Genomic DNA, 15,656 nt, shown 5'->3' with positions numbered 1-15,656 from the left:
GATTGCAATCTTACGGAGACAGTTGTGGAGACAGTCATGTAAACATGGGTAAGAGGTTATAGGCTCCTTTCCAACACCACAAAGAGACACGCTTACTGAAATTTCTTGACTTTTATTTTGACGTAAAGCTTACTGCGTAAACCGGAAAATGTTGGTTAGAGGTCCGCTCTGATCACTGGCAAGTTGGCAACATTTCACTGCGTTACAAGGTAACTGTGAACTCCTTGGTTGTTAATTTTGTTTTTTACAAGTTATCGTTGGACTGACAGTCCAGTCGTATTAGTTTATGTAGGCCTATCTCGTTTTAAGTAATCACTGTAGTAAGGTAACTCGGTAAACTGAAGCTGTTAGCATTGCTCAAACCATCTGGTGTTTGTGTATTGTTTTTGTGCCCTACAAGGCTATTTTTGTCATTTTAGTGACCACGTAAGCCTAGCATGCTGCATTGAGAGTGAGGCTTAAATGACTCGTGACTTTTACACCTCTCAAAATCTGTCTGAATGCAGACAGTATGTGGGCCTGCATGATAACTTCGATTTTTATCAAAGAGTTGCTTGTTTCAGACTTGTGAAGCAGCTTATTATGGGTCGCCGAAAATCGAAGAGGAAACCCCCTCCCAAAAAGAAGTTGACAGGGGACCTTGACACCCAGTTCACGTGCCCATTCTGTAACCACGAGAAGGCGTGTGATGTGAAAATGTAGGTGCTGCATTCTAAAATGTAGGCTACTGTATATCCATGCTTTTGAGGAAACTAAGCTGACCAATAAACCTTAAGGTTCTAAAGCCTATTTAAAATGCAGGCTTGTTGAATCCAACCTGTTTGTGAATCCCTGAATGTGTCAAAGGGTTTTGTTAAGCTAAAGTGTCTTTTCTACACATACCTCACAGGGAGAGGAGCAGAAACACTGGGATTATATCCTGTTCGGTCTGCCTGGAGGAGTTCCAGACTCCCATTACCTGTATCCTTCTTTTTTGTTACTTCCTCTATCCATGTCGTCATATTCTCTCGTTTTCTCTCTCCTTCTCTCTTTTCCTCTCCTTCTCTCTCTTAACCTATCTCCTTCTCTCTCTTAACCTATCTCCTTATCTCTCTTAACCTATCTCCTTCTCTCTCGTTTCCTCTCTCTCCTCTCTTTTCCTCTCCTTCTCTCTCTTAACCTATCTCCTTCTCTCTCTTTCTCTGTCTTTCCTCTCTGTCAACTACTCAAAGAATCAAGGGAGAAGGGGGAAGAGAGATGGTATAAGTAAAACTAACAGCTTGTCATACAAAACAGACTGTGTGTTTGGAAAAGTATAGATAAGTGTTGGCTACTTTCACAAGAAATATCCGCAAGAGTCCATTAAACCCAGCCCTAGAAGTGCAGCTGGTGTAGCAGGCTACATGTGTCATCTGTGACCAGGCATGCTATGTGTTTTGAATTTTGTTGAAGCCTTAAAACCTCTTCACACCAAAATGATTTAAACTCGTATCTCCATACTACCGTTACAATGAAGTAGACATTTCTTAGGCATTTTGGGCAACTCCTATGCATTTTCTCCAGCAGTGTTGTGATTTATGTCCTCTCTGTTAGTGGACTGTGGTTCAACAAATTGCTTCCAAGGCATGTAATGATGCCACCATCCAATACGGATGTTTAAATTTTGAATAAAAACGAAGAGCTCAATCAAGGACTTGGCCAGACAAACCTGGTCAGGTTTATGGGTAAAAAAGCCTACATGTTTGGAAAACCTTTTGACTAGTGAAAAAGGACCATTTACATTAATTAACAAGTTTATTTATTTACTCTACAAGCATGGTGACAAACTGTCACCTCTCAATATGTGTGTAGGATATGTGCCATACACATTATGTATGTTTTTTAACTTTACCCTTAACTGTGTGTGTCAGATCTTTCGGAGGCAGTAGATGTGTACAGTGACTGGATAGACGCCTGTGAAGCTGCCAACCAATAGCAGCCGTGTTGTCTTGAGGGGATGTGTCTGTATTGTGTAAATCAGTATGCTGAATGAACTGGGATTGTATTTAATGACACAATAGGACACATAATGGATCTATAGGTCAAGTAGAAAACGCTGTGTGGGGGGAAAATGTTGCAATACTTACCTCTCATTATCTGTCCTCAGCTGCTATTTCTGGGGGAATAGTACATTTTGAAGGTACACATTTAATTTAATTTAAAAAATAATTTTAACTTAAAGAATTAAGTTATTTCATAGTTATTTCTTGATAAAGGGAGAGTATTATATTGTACGAAAAAAGTGTATGTATTGTTACAGTATGCACGTCCATTTAAAAGACAAAATATAAGAAGACAAATGGGAAACTGAAAGGGAAATAGACTTAAAGCAACTCCACAACATGATGGAATATTTTATTTTTTCAAATGAAGAAATATTTTAAGAAATAAATGCATCACATACTGTTGGTAGTCACACTTGCACAGTTTCTAGAGTGTGGCCTTTGTAATGATCCTCATTCAAATTAGTTTTTACCAAAAATGTCTATTGTTTCATGTTGAAGGTGTTTTGGCAACATACTCATAACTTTCTTTTATTGAGTTGGGATGTGTTTATTGACTTTGCATTGCAAAAGGTGTTGCCGCCAATTAAATGTGATTCAAATCATTTGCATGCATTTTGTTTATTTCCTTTTGTAACTAATACAGTTTGCAACCTATACGTTCTGGCTCACATGTCTGTCCGTATGTAAACAGGACAAGCCTTCAGGTGATACATGGGGCAACTTTTTTGAGCAATGTTGCTGGACAACTACGCAACCGGTTCCATGTGTCCTGATTGAATGATCATGGAAATTTGCCCATTGATGATTAAAGATCTCGAAAAAAAAAAATCCAATGTCAATGGGAAACAAACGACAATACAAAGGACCATTGCCCAGCAACGTTGCTCAAAAAAGTTGCCTTGTGTATCATCAGCTTTAAAGAAGCAAAAGCAGTCAAACTACAGGGAAGAGGTACAAATAAAATAAATGGCCAGGAATGACCAAAAATAAGAAACATTCCCATTGCTTGGTGCAGCAGATAAAATGTAAAACATGCTTGACATGTCCAAAATGACATGATTGTAAAAGAATGTATTAACTGGAACATTTTAGGGTAAAAAATTATGACCGATGTACCTAGTTTGTCATTGCAGTAACACCAGCTCAACACTAGAGGTCCTAAAGTTCAACGCAACATTGGAGGATGTTGCTTTTGCACCGTCAGTAAGCCTTACTCGCATTCCAATCATTATCAATATCTGTCTGTTAACCTCAGTCAATCTATAAGGCATTTTATTAAGAGGAATGTTATTCTGAAAGCAGTAATAAGATTTGATACATTTCAAAAGATATTAGTTACCTCTCCTAAAGAGCAATTTCACCTGATGTCTTGTGTGACAATTGCTTATGTATTTTTTTTAATTTGTTTTAGACTAGACTAATGGGTTACACTTTACATAAGAGTCACATGACACTGTCATGAATGTGTCATAAACATTATAAACAAGTCATAAACGTTTATGACAACACTTCTGTCACTTCTGTCAAGTGTCATTCGGTTTTTGTCATGACAAGTTAGGGTTAGTGTCAGGGTTATGGCAGTGCCATGTCACTCTTATGTAGAAACCTGAAGTAAAGTGTTACCGACTAATGTTTATTTTCCAGATATTCCACATGGCAGCTGATAGTACTGATTCTTTGGGATGCTGTAAATGTAAATATAAAAAGAACACAACAAAATGGATTTCAGATTTGAAATCTTCTTGTAGGAGAGGATCAGTTGGAATATTCAGCTTATTTTGGTTGAATAATTAAGTAGCCTAACTACACTAATTTGAGTTAGAATTGAATTAAACAAGTCGAACAAAACCTAACCTAAATCTAAACTGTCTACATGCTCTGTCAAACTAAACTCAGTAGTGAGAGATTGAGTGTTGCATGTCTGAAGCTATTTCAATGCAAGTCAAACACAATCAACATGACACCGGAGCTTGACATGTCATGACCGTAAACAATAACGACTTGAACAGTTATGTGTGTTTTTCTTTCCTTTTCTTCTATTCTTTTTTTTTATATTTTTACATTTTACATTTTTTGTTGTTGTTTACTTTCGAGTGGACAGACCCCGCATATTGAGCTTAGTCAGCATAGCCATCAAAGTAGGTGTCGTTGTAGTACTCGTCGACCTTGGAGCAGTAGTTCTTGTCGTAGACTTGGCGCGGGAGGCCCAGGGGCGTCATGCCCCGCTGGGAGGCCGCCTTGTTGGTGCCCATTTGGAGGGACACGGTCGATGTGTCGCAGTTCATCAGGTCCATCTTCGTGTCAAACACCTGCCTCTTGGTGCCAGGCGCAGTCATGCCAGCCTACAAAAGAGGAGGATGAGGAAGAATTAGAGTTAGAACAAGAATAAGAAGGTTTAAAAACATTCCTAGAACCTTTTATGTTTAGTAGGCTTCTTGGCTTTATGTCATTCTTCATCTTTATGTATTTGGTTGAAGCTTTTATTCAAAGTGACTTACGGATGTCAATTCATTGCATGGCCAGATCCCCTAGGCCTAGAGCAACTTGGGGTTTAAGTGCCTTGCCCAAGGGCACAAACATTGCAGCTGGGAATCAAATTTGTAAATGTTCAGGCTACTGAATGCAAATCGGCTTTATCCCTAGTGCCCCCTAGTGGGCAGGATGCTGCTCCTTCAGGCTTAGCTGCCCCCAGGTAGTGCCCGCTTACCTGGCTGGCACATTTATTGGTGCCCATCTGAAGACTGATGGTGGACTGGTCCAGAGGGTTATCATTGCCAGCCTTGGGGTCGTATAGGAACCGCCGTGTTCCATAGGACGTCATGCCCTTTTGGCTGGCTAACTTGTTGGTGCCCATCTAGCAGAGGGAGGATGACAACATCAGGATAATGTCCCATAGGAAAGGACAATCTCACCTATGTCTGTTCTATTTCTCCCGAGACATAATTGAGCTCAATTTAACATCAAAATGACATTTTGACCATTATTTTGTTTATCTTGATTTCCTCTCCTGAGAAATAGCACTACTATTGACCCAGTTCAAGAGTAATTTAAGACTGGTCAGTTTGTTAAGGATTTTGTTCACATTAACCTTCTGACAGATGTCATCAGAGTGAAATTGGACTATTAAGTGACTGTTGACTGTGGTAGCATACTGTACCCATTTATACTATATCCCTGTTCATATAGCTTTGTCAAAACAAGACAGTTACAGACCTGCAGACCGATGATGTTGCGTCCTTCCTTGATCTTCTCTGGGGCAAACTTGCGTGACTGCTTCTCAGCATACTTCACCCCAATGTCATATTTGGTGTTGAAGCCCTTGGTCTTGGCCTGAGAGGTGGGAAATAGCAACACAGGTCCCCTCTATCATATGCTTGTCAGAGAGATTAGGAGGCACATTAGGTAAGAACTTTTTGAAGGAACAAGAATAGGAGTAATAGGAAAATCTTAGCTAAGACTAAACTTCAATTCCTACGTCATGTATCTTATATATTCGGTAAAACTTTACTTTACAATATTGACATAAGGGTGACATGACACTGTCATGAATCCTAACCTCTAACCCTAATCCTACCCCAACCCTAACCATAACTCTAAACCTATCCCTAATCCTAACCCTAACTTGGTATGACAAAAACCGAATGTCACTTAATAACAGAAGTGTTATGTCATATATGTTTATGACTTGTGACAGTGTTCATGACAGTGTCATGTCACTCTTATGTTGACACTGTCAAGTAAAGTGTAACCTAATATTCTCTATAAATCATTGATTTATACTATACATACATGTCCAACAAACTCCATACTTTATATACAACAGGTCTTTGAACTATTCTCCAATAAATAGGGTTGACATGATTTGTAAGTCATAGTGTTCTTTTTTTATTCACATTTTACAAAAGCATCCCAACTTTTTTGGAATTTGGGTTGTATCATCATTGTCTGAACCATAGATATTACGCATGTGTTTAGGACAATTTAGTAATTGTATATTCTATTGCATTCTAAAAGCCATACTCACCACTCCGGCCAGGGTGATCAGTGTGGATTGGACCTGTGTGTAGTTTGTATTCTCAAAGAGGTCGTTGGCCTCAAAGATGTCATGAGGCTTGAGTCCATATTCAGTGATGGCTCGCACAAAGTTACCGATGTTCTCAAGCTGGGAAAGAGAGAGAGCGAGAAAAGTGAATAAATGGTGGTATCATGGTGTCACTGGGTCATGTAACATCTCGGCTGATTCTGCTAATGCTATCCCATGTTCTTCAGGTAGGTTTTTTGACATTAATAATGGCACATCAATGGCAGTCAGACCCCGCTGAAGCTCACAACTAGTGAGTATATAATATCAATACAGGTAGGCATTCATTCATTCATTCATTCAGTGAGTGAGTGTTCACAGTGTGACCGTTAAAGGTGAGTCTCACTGAGTAAAATAAACCATTTTCGGAGAATGATAGAAAATGAAACATTAAATTCACAACATCTTGTTCTTTTTCTTAATTTGCATTTCATGATTACCCTGTGTAAAAAACCCAAAGTGCCGCATCATGTGAAAGCTAGAAAATTACAATTGAATCTACACACTGTTCATGTTCAGCTTTATGTAGCACCACAAGGCAACATACTGTTTTATTTATATTTTATTGAGAATATTAATTATATTGAAATTATATTTGGGCTTTTTGCCCACAAGGAGCTTACAACTCCTTCACTTAGAAGTAAATTGTGGACTGAGGATTTATTGCTTCGAGCCAACATACACATAATCTGATACTGGTCTAATTCAACAGCCGCTGTAGTGGAATGTAAACATATAATACATGGTGCCAAACAGTATTGCCTCCACAATACCATATACAGCTCGATACCACTCGGGAGGGTAAGAGAAAGAGGAGAGAAAGTGAGAGAGAGAAAAAAAAGAAAAGGTAGAATCATCCCTGATCATCATGAGAAAATGAAGAGAGAGAGAGTGAATGGGAACCTATATGGTTATGGATACGCTTTTGTTAAAATGTTTTTAACAAATAACAAAAATGTTGGTCAGACTATAATAAGGAGAATAGCAATAATAAACAATGTCAATTAAATCAATAGCCTAATGAAATAAACAATGAAAATGAGGGGGGAAAGCAATAATAAACAATAATGTCCATTCAATCAATAATAAAAAAACAATAACATGGTACTTGAGGGGGGAAATGGGGCAAGAGAGAGAGATGAATGAGCAGGTAAGAGATGGATAGAATGAGAAGAAAAAAATTAGTATCAACGCTAACAGAAGTCCAACAGAAAATCAGTGGAAGGGGAGAGAAAGAGACAGTCTAACACAGTCTGTAGTTTCAAATTGAGAGTATGACATGCTGTTACCAATTGTTATTACCAGACCATATGATATTGAGGTGAACGTTGGGGCAGCCGTGGCCTACTGGTTAGCACTTCGGACCTGTAGCCGGAGGTTGCCGGTTCGAATCTCGACCAGTAGGCACGGCTGAAGTGCCCTTGAGCAAGGCACCTAACCCCTCACTGCTCCCCGACCGCCGCTGTTGATGCAGGCAGCTCACTGTGCCGGGATTAGTGTGTGCTTCACTTCACTGTGTGTACATTGTGTGCTGAGTGTGTTTCACTAATTCACGGATTGGGATAAATGCAGAGACCAAATTTCCCTCACAGGATCAAAAGAGTATATATACTTATACTATACTTATATACGTGCATTTAAATTTTACATTCATTCATTTAGCAGACACTCTTACGACTTTCACATGTCAATTATATTACAAGGGCCATTCTCCCCAGAGCAACTCATGGTTAAGTGCCTTGATCAAGGGAACAATTGGTGGAAGCTGGGAATTGAACCCACAACTTTTAAGGCCACTACAATGTGTAGCTGAAGTCTCTCAGTGCATGGGCTGACCAAACCAAAGTTGATCAGTGAAAGTGTTGGTTAAAGTCAACCAACAGCACCGCTAAACAGTTAAAAAAATGCTAAAAAGCAATGCTGGTAGCCCACAAACAGAGAGGTTTCAAAAGAGAAGGAGATGTGAAGAAAAAGCAAAAAAGAAGTTAAATAGAAAGGCGGCCACAGAGACAGTAATGGACAAAAAAAAAAACTCTGAGACATTACAAAGTCAGTGAGTTCAAGATGGTAGTCTTGGGGGCCAGACATGCTATTACCCCATTAGCTGACGCTAGGTATGTGTGGCGCTTCCATCTGCTTACATTTCCCCCGTCACACACGTGTGATTTGTGCGGTGACAAGCATGCTCCTATGAGCTAAACCGGACCAACCGGACCATAACAAACTGCATAGCTCTCACACAGCATAGTCTGCTCACTCGCAACCTTCCCCAGCCTTTCCAACAGGGGCCGAGTGTGTGTGTGTGTGTGTGTGTGTGTGTGTGTGTGTGTGTGTGTGTGTGTCCTTGGCTGTTGCTAGATTTGGCCAGAGATGTTTGCCTCAAATGGAGTGTGGAGCTCCTATTCTTGTTTTTGGTTGCTGAGTTGTTGCTCTTCACTGAGTCTGGCTTCAGCCTATTTCTCTTACGCGCATACGCACACGCACACACACACACACAAACTGAGAAGGAGTGGTGGGCCTCACCTGATGCCAGTTTTGGGTTGCAGAGTTGTTGATCGATCCTGGCTGCAGCTTGTTGATTAGTCTGATGGGAAGAAAGGAGCGAAAGAGGGCAAGAAAATGGAGTGATGAAAAGAGGAAAGAAAAACGAGGGATAGTGTGTCTTCTTGTTTTGACTGGCCATGTGGAGACAAGTATCATTTTAACTTTCAATATTTAGGCAAGATGAAAATATATCTGACATGTTAACACCTATTTGAATGGCCCCTCTGAATACATGTGGTTAGTAGTAAGTATTTAGATTTAAGAAAAAAAAAAAACAATTTGCAAGGTGAGGGCATGTATTCCTACTTTCAGAGATTGAAATGTCCAAATATCCTCATGCAAAAATAGTATACTGACATATTTAAGTAAACTGTGGATGGCTGCTATCCATACAGCAAAGCAGAAGTCAGCTAAACTGTAATCTTCCTATGAATACAGTAAAATATGTTTTTCATTTCTTGCAAATGTGCTGGGAATTACTGTCCCCCAAACAAGAGACAACTAATGAACGCACTGGTTGGTGACCTGTGACCTTTAACACCTGACTCACTCGCACAGGAGCACGCCGTCCTTCAGGCTTTCCATGAAGTTGTCACCGACGCGGCGTCCCGTCACCTCCTGGATCCACAGTCGTAGCTGCTCCTCCTTCAACGGGTCATACTTCCCAGCCAACTGGAAGGGTCAAGGGTCAAAGTTGAGAGGTAAGGGGGTCAAATTCAGGTGTATGAAACCCCAGAGAGGATGGGATTGAGGGAAGGGCTGCAAACTGTATGATTGGATGATGACTGGATGATATTCTTGATAAAACCATGACTGTGATCATCAGCAGGGAGCCCAGGGGATGCAACACTCGTGATGATGTTGAGAGGACACCTCGAACCAAGTTTGCGAAAGGTTAATCAGAATATTTCTACAGTAGTGACTAAAAATGTCCAAATGTGTTATATATTTCTTCTGGCACTATGATCTCATCCCACTGACCCCCACCACACCCTGCCTCAAAGTGGTAAGGGCAATTTAGCATCTATTAACTTAACAACTTAAATGAATGTTTCCAAAATCATTTTGATGGCACATAAACTCTTAAATGGGTGAATGGCACTTCTGTTGCACTCTGAGAGGTCGACATTGCTTGCAATATAGGCTAAGCAAGTTGCTGTAGCGGGTCGTAACACTAAACCCCTCCCAGCACTATAGGCTTATAGGTGGAGTTAGCCAGCTAGAGATGTGCATAGAGTGCACTAGAAATTATGACAATAAATGTCTGATCGTGAAAAGTTGCAGATTCCTCCTTATGTTTGTAAGCCAAGTAATTCAAATAGTCAGCCAGTCAATCAGCCGATTTAGCCAGTGGGTTAGCTTATGTTATGCCTAGTGGCTTTGACAATTAGCATGTTAGTTAGCTTGATGGTCTTTTGGGGCCCCACTGTCATCTTCAAGGCACCTGACCCTAACCTTAACCCAAACCCTTAACTAACCCTAGCACCTTCCAGGCAGCACTGCCTTGAAGTCGACGATTGGGGCCCAAAAGACCATAGATCGATCTTAGTTAGTTAGCCTTATTCTGATTTGAGTGTGTGCAAAAGGGATTTCTGCCAAACCACAACAGATGTCTACAAGTGAATGGGTAATTTACTTCTATGGCAACATGTTCTGAAGATATCATGTTCACTATGCACACACGTAACAGTATAAGTCATCTTGGTTACTATCACTGATTGCTAAAAAGACAAATTGAGTGGCAGTATTCCATTTGAATTTCCAGCAAAAATCAAAATGGCAAAGAGGTGCTATGCTATACATTGTAGAATACAAATTGATAGGCTACTTACAGGATTTCTGAGCTCTATATCTACAGACTGATGCCTGTGCATTCCCTCTATATTGTATCATATTGTATTGTGTCATTATGTTTTTTTAGTTTATTACAAAGATGCACTATTATTATGTTAACAAGTTAATTTATTATTGTGCTTCTCAATGGTATAGAGGGACCCCGAGATTAAATATTTTTAGCTTTAACAACGCAGGTGATAGACTGTGTTGTTAACAGTGTTCAGCATCAAGTTGGGGCCATGAGTTAGCATACAGTGATGTTACCCAAGGCCCACCTGTTCAAGTTGGGGCCATGAGTTAGCATACAGTGATGTTACCCAAGGCCCACCTGTTCATTGAAAGCTTAATTGATACAGTAAGAAAAGTGCTCAAGAGATAGGATCCACTGTGGCTACACATGTACATGCATCAATGAGAAGACTTTGATGAAGTAAACTCATCATTTGCAGATGTGTACACTCAGTGCACTTCAGAGTGTGGTTTATGCAGCTCTATAATGCATTGGAAACCAATACAAACACAACTGTTTTGATTTCCCCTCTCTTCGGTCAATTTCAGCATCCAAGCAGTAAACACAACAGTGACTCATTTAGGGCTCCCACAAACCTAGACACAGGGGAAATTACACTAATATGACCAAACATGGAGTGCACGATGGACAATGCAGGCCAGGCCGACTAATCCATCCCAGAGTGTCATTAGATCCTATCTGACCAGAACAAAGGCCTGAGTGTCGTTCTGCAGAAAAGAGACTAGTTCCTCGCAGCACTGTTCCTGTGAATGTCAGTGGGTCTGGGTATGTCTGCAAGGTTGACACCCCCATAACTGAGATTCCTGCAGGACAGCAAAGCATGCTCTCTCTCTCTCTCTCTCTCTCTCTCTCTCTCTCTCTCTCTCTCTCTCTCTCTCTCTGGCTGGCTGGCTGTTCTCCTTTTAAGACGTGGGACAGAAGAGGAAGCCAAGAGGAGGCTGATTCCTGAGCAGTAGCCGGGAGAAGCTTCCTTCTCTGCTGAGCACACCAAACTAGGCAGAAACTGGTATCCACTCCCTCTCTCCCTGTCATGCAGACTCTCATCTCTCCTCTCTCTTCCTCTCTCTCCTCTCTTGCACATAGGCGTGCGCTCACACACACACACACACACACACACACACACACACGGTGGCATGGGTTTCAGGAATGTTCTTCTCCCAGCTGGTTAAACACACACACACACACACACACACACACACACACACACACACACACACACACACGCTTTCATGCTCTTACACACACACACAAATCTTACATGCCAGTCCATCAACTGCACCCTGTCATCTTATTAGGGCAATGAGCAGCCACGTTATGTCAGAGATGGAGAATTGGATCTTGGCAGAGTCATTCAGTACGCTGTCTGTCTGACCCTTCTGTTTGAAGCTAATGGCATCTCAGTGCTGAATGAATTACATTGCAGAGAAAGATTTATAAATAAAGGAGAGAGAGAGAGAGAGAGAGAGAGAGAGAGAGAGAGAGAGAGAGAGAGAGAGAGAGAGAGAGAGAGAGAGAGAGAGAGAGAGAGAGAGAGAGAGAGAGAGAGAGAGAGAGAGAGAGAGAGATCTATCCGAGATCTATTCGATTTATTGTATACCGAATATTTTGCCATATAAAGTATCTTGTCATCCTTAAAAGAAGAACACGCTTGCACATGGTGTACACACGATGGTACACACTCTTTAAGTATGTGTATGAAACACTATCAGTTGACTGAGCAGCAGTAATGTTATAGCCAGGCCAGCAGATCTGACTGTGATGTCCCTCCTCACTTTGATCTGCAGGATGGAACACACACTTTTATCTTCCCTTTGAGTTTATTTTTCTTTCATTTCTGTTTTTTTTTTACTTTTCTGTTGATGTTTCTTTTCCCTTTATCTTTCATTTTCTCCCCCTGTTCTGACCTGCACTCTCTCAGGCCATGCACTCACTGAAGATTGTTGGCCTTCTCCTCCATCTCTCTCTCTTTCTCTCTCTCTCTCACACACTCACACACACACACACACACACACTCACACACTCACACACACACAAACTTTTCCTATTCTACTCCCACACCTCTGTCTCTTCCAGCTCTCTCTCACTCTGACTGTATGTGTATGTGTGTATGTCTCTCTCTGTGTGTGTGTGTGTCTGTGTATTTGTGTGTGTGTGTTTCTCTCTCTCTCTCTCTCTCTCTCTCTCTCTCTCTCTGTCTCTCTGTGTGTGTCTCTCACTCTGTATGTGTGTGTGTGTGTGCGCGTGTGTGTGTGTGTGTGTGTGTGTGTGTGTGTCTGACTCTCTCTGTGTGTGTGTGTCTCTTTCTCTGTATGTGTGTGTGTGTGTGTCTCTTTCTCTGTATGTGTGTGTGTGTGTGTCTCTTTCTCTGTATGTGTGTGTGTGTGTGTTCTCCTTCCCATCTCCCTTTATTGTGTTTACAGCTCATGGGTGTCTCCTGTCACCCAAGACAGAGAGAGCTGCTGCTGCTGCTGCTGCTGCTGTTTCTGCAGAGTCCATAAAAGGAGCTGGCCTGTGCGGCTTTAAGCGTCATACCTGTGTGTGTGTCTGTGTGTGTGTGTGTGTGTGTGTGTGTGTGTGTGTGTCTGTGTCTGTGTCTGTGTCTGTGTCTGTGTGTGTGTGTGTGTGTGTGTGTGTGTGTGTGTGTGTGTGTGTGTGTGTGTCTGTCTGTTTGTGTGTCTGTGTGCATGTGTATAAATGCATGTTTGACATGCATTTATAAGTTAAGTGCATGAATCAAAGTTATGTCATGCCACATATTCATGTATGCATGCATTTGTGTGTGCATGCCAGTGTGTAACTGGCTTAAATATACTTAACAATCATCTGATCACTCTCTGTATCACATGTGTGCACAGCAGTGCAACTATCTTTCTGCCAAACTTTGCACACAATGCTTATGCCTTTGGATAACTCTACTCCTTTGAAGGAAAGCCTGTTTCAAATACCTTCCCAACCGAACCCATGTGATGAAGCTTGGATGACACTCTTGTGTTGTAACCACTATCATCTTACGTCACCCATGCATGATATTGTAAGACACATTCTAGTAGCTCTACCGATGGGCCCTGACCGATGTGGAACACAGATACTTCTCTGGATCTGTGATATGACATAAGAGAGGAGTTGCTGGAAGGTCAAAGAGACATGTCCCCTAAAGACTAAAAAATACCCTCTTTGGCTAAGCAAATACTGGTGGAAGGCTTCTTGTAAACGTTAAAATCAGTGGCTTGTAAGTTTACCTATGAATATGTAAATATATTAGTAAATATCCATCTAATAGGTCTACATTCGTCTGTGGATATCCATGTGTTTCATTAGTGACTAATAAATGGAAAGACATATCAGATAGTAGAGCTAGTAAAAGTGTTGGTTTGATTATTTGCCCAATAGAGAAGAGAGGATAGGAAAGGAGAGAAGAGAAGAGAAGAGAAGAGAAGAGAAGAGAAGAGAAGAGGAGAGGAGAGGAGAGAAGAGAAGAGAAGAGAAGAGAAGAGAAGAGAAGAGAAGAGAAGAGAAGAGAAGAGAAGAGAAGAGAAGAGAAGAGAAGAGAAGAGATCATAGCATAGCATAGCATAGCATAGCATAGAGTTGATTAGAACAGGGGGGTATAGACAGAAGGCCTGAGGGCTCTGTTGGCAGGGCTCATCATGTGGCGGCCCTCCCCTGCCCTTGCCCCTCTCTCAGACCTGCTGCCGAGGTACGGCTATTGTAAATATTTATCCATCCGAGAGGCCAGTTAGAAGAGCCAGCATCAATATAAACCAGATCTGTCATAGTCCCTCCCCAGAGAGTGATGCTTCTCCACCAGTTGTTCATACTCTAACCATAGAGAGCCTCAGATCATCACTGATTATGTGCGTATGCACTCACTGAAGAAGTGTTTCTCAATTAACTACTTAGACCTAATAAAACAGGTCCTTTCCTCTAAATTTATGTTTTACAATTACTCTTATAATCATTCTCTTATTATTATGATGTTATCCAAAGTAACTTACAAAACAGCGTGTTTATTCTTAGGTATCAAACCCATGATTTTGATGTAGTTAGCTGTCAGCTACTGATCAGTTCAGCTAGAAGTGCATAATGATTGCAGTATAATTGGACAAAGTCTACCAGAGTGTCCTGTATGGTCTACTGAGAGGAACATGATGTGTCAGATATATCAGGACACACACTAACGATGTGACGCACAGGAACGTGTTTAGTTAGGGGGTGACTATGCTCTGGGGGTGCTGTGGAGAGTCAGAGTGACTCTAGAAACTTCTAGAATGTGTGACACAAAGAGTGGTTCCGTCTTTCTCTCGTTTATTCTTTCCCTTATCTCAACATTCTCTCTCTCTTTCTTGCCTTCATACTCTCTCACGCTCTGTTTCTTTTCTGTCTCTCATTTCTTGTTCTTGTTTCTGTCACTCTCTGACCTCTTCCCTCTCTGACAGACAGTTTTGCTTTCTAGGTTTTTTCATCAGCATTTTTTCTGTCAACAAAAAATTTCAAATAGCATTACTTTTTGTGACGAGACGGAGAGAGGGAGAGAGAGAGAGAGAGAGAGATTATGTACAAATATGGAAATTCACCGACATGGCAGCATACACACATAAACAGAGAGAAAAGAAAAGACAGACCACTTACACAGATAAAATTCACACACACACAACGGAAGCATTTGGACCGTACCTTGCTCTTGACCTCAGCTGACATTCCAAAACTGGGTCCTCTGGTAAAATGGCCAGCCATGGTTTCTTTTTTTTGTCCTTGGGTTACAGTTAATCTCTCTTTCAGATTCCACTACTGGTCTTATCCCACCGTCTGCTCTTGAAGCGTGGCCCAGAAGTAGCGCTCGTAACTTTCCCTCATTCTTTTAAAAACCTTTCCCATTCCCGTGCGTATTCAGCTCGCCTGCCCATTGGCTGGGAATGTCGTCCAATCGCAACAGGGGGAATCACGATGAGATCACCAACATGGCATTAGCCTCGGACGCAACTCATTCTTTTAGACCTGGTGTCAGTGACAAATTGCATCCCATTTTAACATTTTCAAACATTTTATGTTTCACATTACCATGTTATAAACTCTTATGTGTCACAAAACAGTTGTTTATTTAGAACAGTTTATTCATTCATTGTACATGTTGGCTGGTTTG

The 15,656-nt window shown here is 41.2% G+C and overlaps 2 protein-coding genes across 3 annotated transcripts; one reads left to right on the top strand and one right to left on the bottom strand.

Moving 5' to 3' along the window:
• The first annotated feature begins 35 nt into the window (after positions 1-35).
• On the top strand, positions 36-2,626 carry LOC143129104 (transcription elongation factor 1 homolog). Of its 2 annotated transcripts, none has more exons than XM_076289885.1 (4): positions 36-209; positions 549-698; positions 890-960; positions 1,890-2,626. In XM_076289885.1, the coding sequence occupies exons 2-4, from the start codon at positions 583-585 to the stop codon at positions 1,952-1,954; spliced, it is 252 nt and encodes an 83-aa protein (XP_076146000.1). In that variant the 5' UTR covers positions 36-209; positions 549-582; the 3' UTR covers positions 1,955-2,626. The 2 variants fall into 2 exon arrangements, with proteins under 2 accessions (XP_076146000.1, XP_076145999.1); XM_076289884.1 differs by having other exon boundaries at positions 41-209; positions 564-698.
• LOC143129088 (calponin-1-like) lies at positions 2,360-15,328 on the bottom strand. Its single transcript, XM_076289882.1, has 7 exons — positions 15,191-15,328; positions 9,200-9,321; positions 8,629-8,689; positions 6,049-6,186; positions 5,238-5,354; positions 4,732-4,878; positions 2,360-4,366 (listed from the first exon to the last, which is right to left on the bottom strand). The coding sequence occupies exons 1-7, from the start codon at positions 15,248-15,250 to the stop codon at positions 4,142-4,144; spliced, it is 870 nt and encodes a 289-aa protein (XP_076145997.1). The 5' UTR covers positions 15,251-15,328; the 3' UTR covers positions 2,360-4,141.
• Positions 15,329-15,656: the final 328 nt, after the last annotated feature.

Source organism: Alosa pseudoharengus, unplaced genomic scaffold (genome assembly GCF_046254945.1).
Source record: "Alosa pseudoharengus isolate Yale_2024_CS ecotype anadromous, Long Island Sound unplaced genomic scaffold, YU_APseudo_1.1 YU_APseudo_1.1_scf_1, whole genome shotgun sequence".
Classification (NCBI taxonomy): Eukaryota; Metazoa; Chordata; class Actinopteri; order Clupeiformes; family Clupeidae; genus Alosa; species Alosa pseudoharengus.
Note: the sequence above shows the minus strand (reverse complement) of the source record. Positions and strands in the feature narration are given on the sequence as shown.

What these genes read in the sequence shown, in the direction of transcription:
- LOC143129104 (XM_076289885.1), top strand. Translation starts at nt 583, where the DNA reads ATGGGTCGCCGAAAATCGAAGAGGAAACCCCCTCCCAAAAAGAAGTTG. An exon ending in AAGGCGTGTGATGTGAAAAT is followed by an intron (nt 699 to 889) that starts GTAGGTGCTGCA and finishes CATACCTCACAG; the next exon opens with GGAGAGGAGCAGAAACACTG. An exon ending in GTTCCAGACTCCCATTACCT is followed by an intron (nt 961 to 1,889) that starts GTATCCTTCTTT and finishes TGTGTGTGTCAG; the next exon opens with ATCTTTCGGAGGCAGTAGAT.
- LOC143129088 (XM_076289882.1), bottom strand. Translation starts at nt 15,250, where the DNA reads ATGGCTGGCCATTTTACCAGAGGACCCAGTTTTGGAATGTCAGCTGAG. An exon ending in CAACCCAAAACTGGCATCAG is followed by an intron (nt 6,187 to 8,628) that starts GTGAGGCCCACC and finishes TCTCTTTCCCAG; the next exon opens with CTTGAGAACATCGGTAACTT. An exon ending in CCAATAAATGTGCCAGCCAG is followed by an intron (nt 4,367 to 4,731) that starts GTAAGCGGGCAC and finishes CCTCTTTTGTAG; the next exon opens with GCTGGCATGACTGCGCCTGG.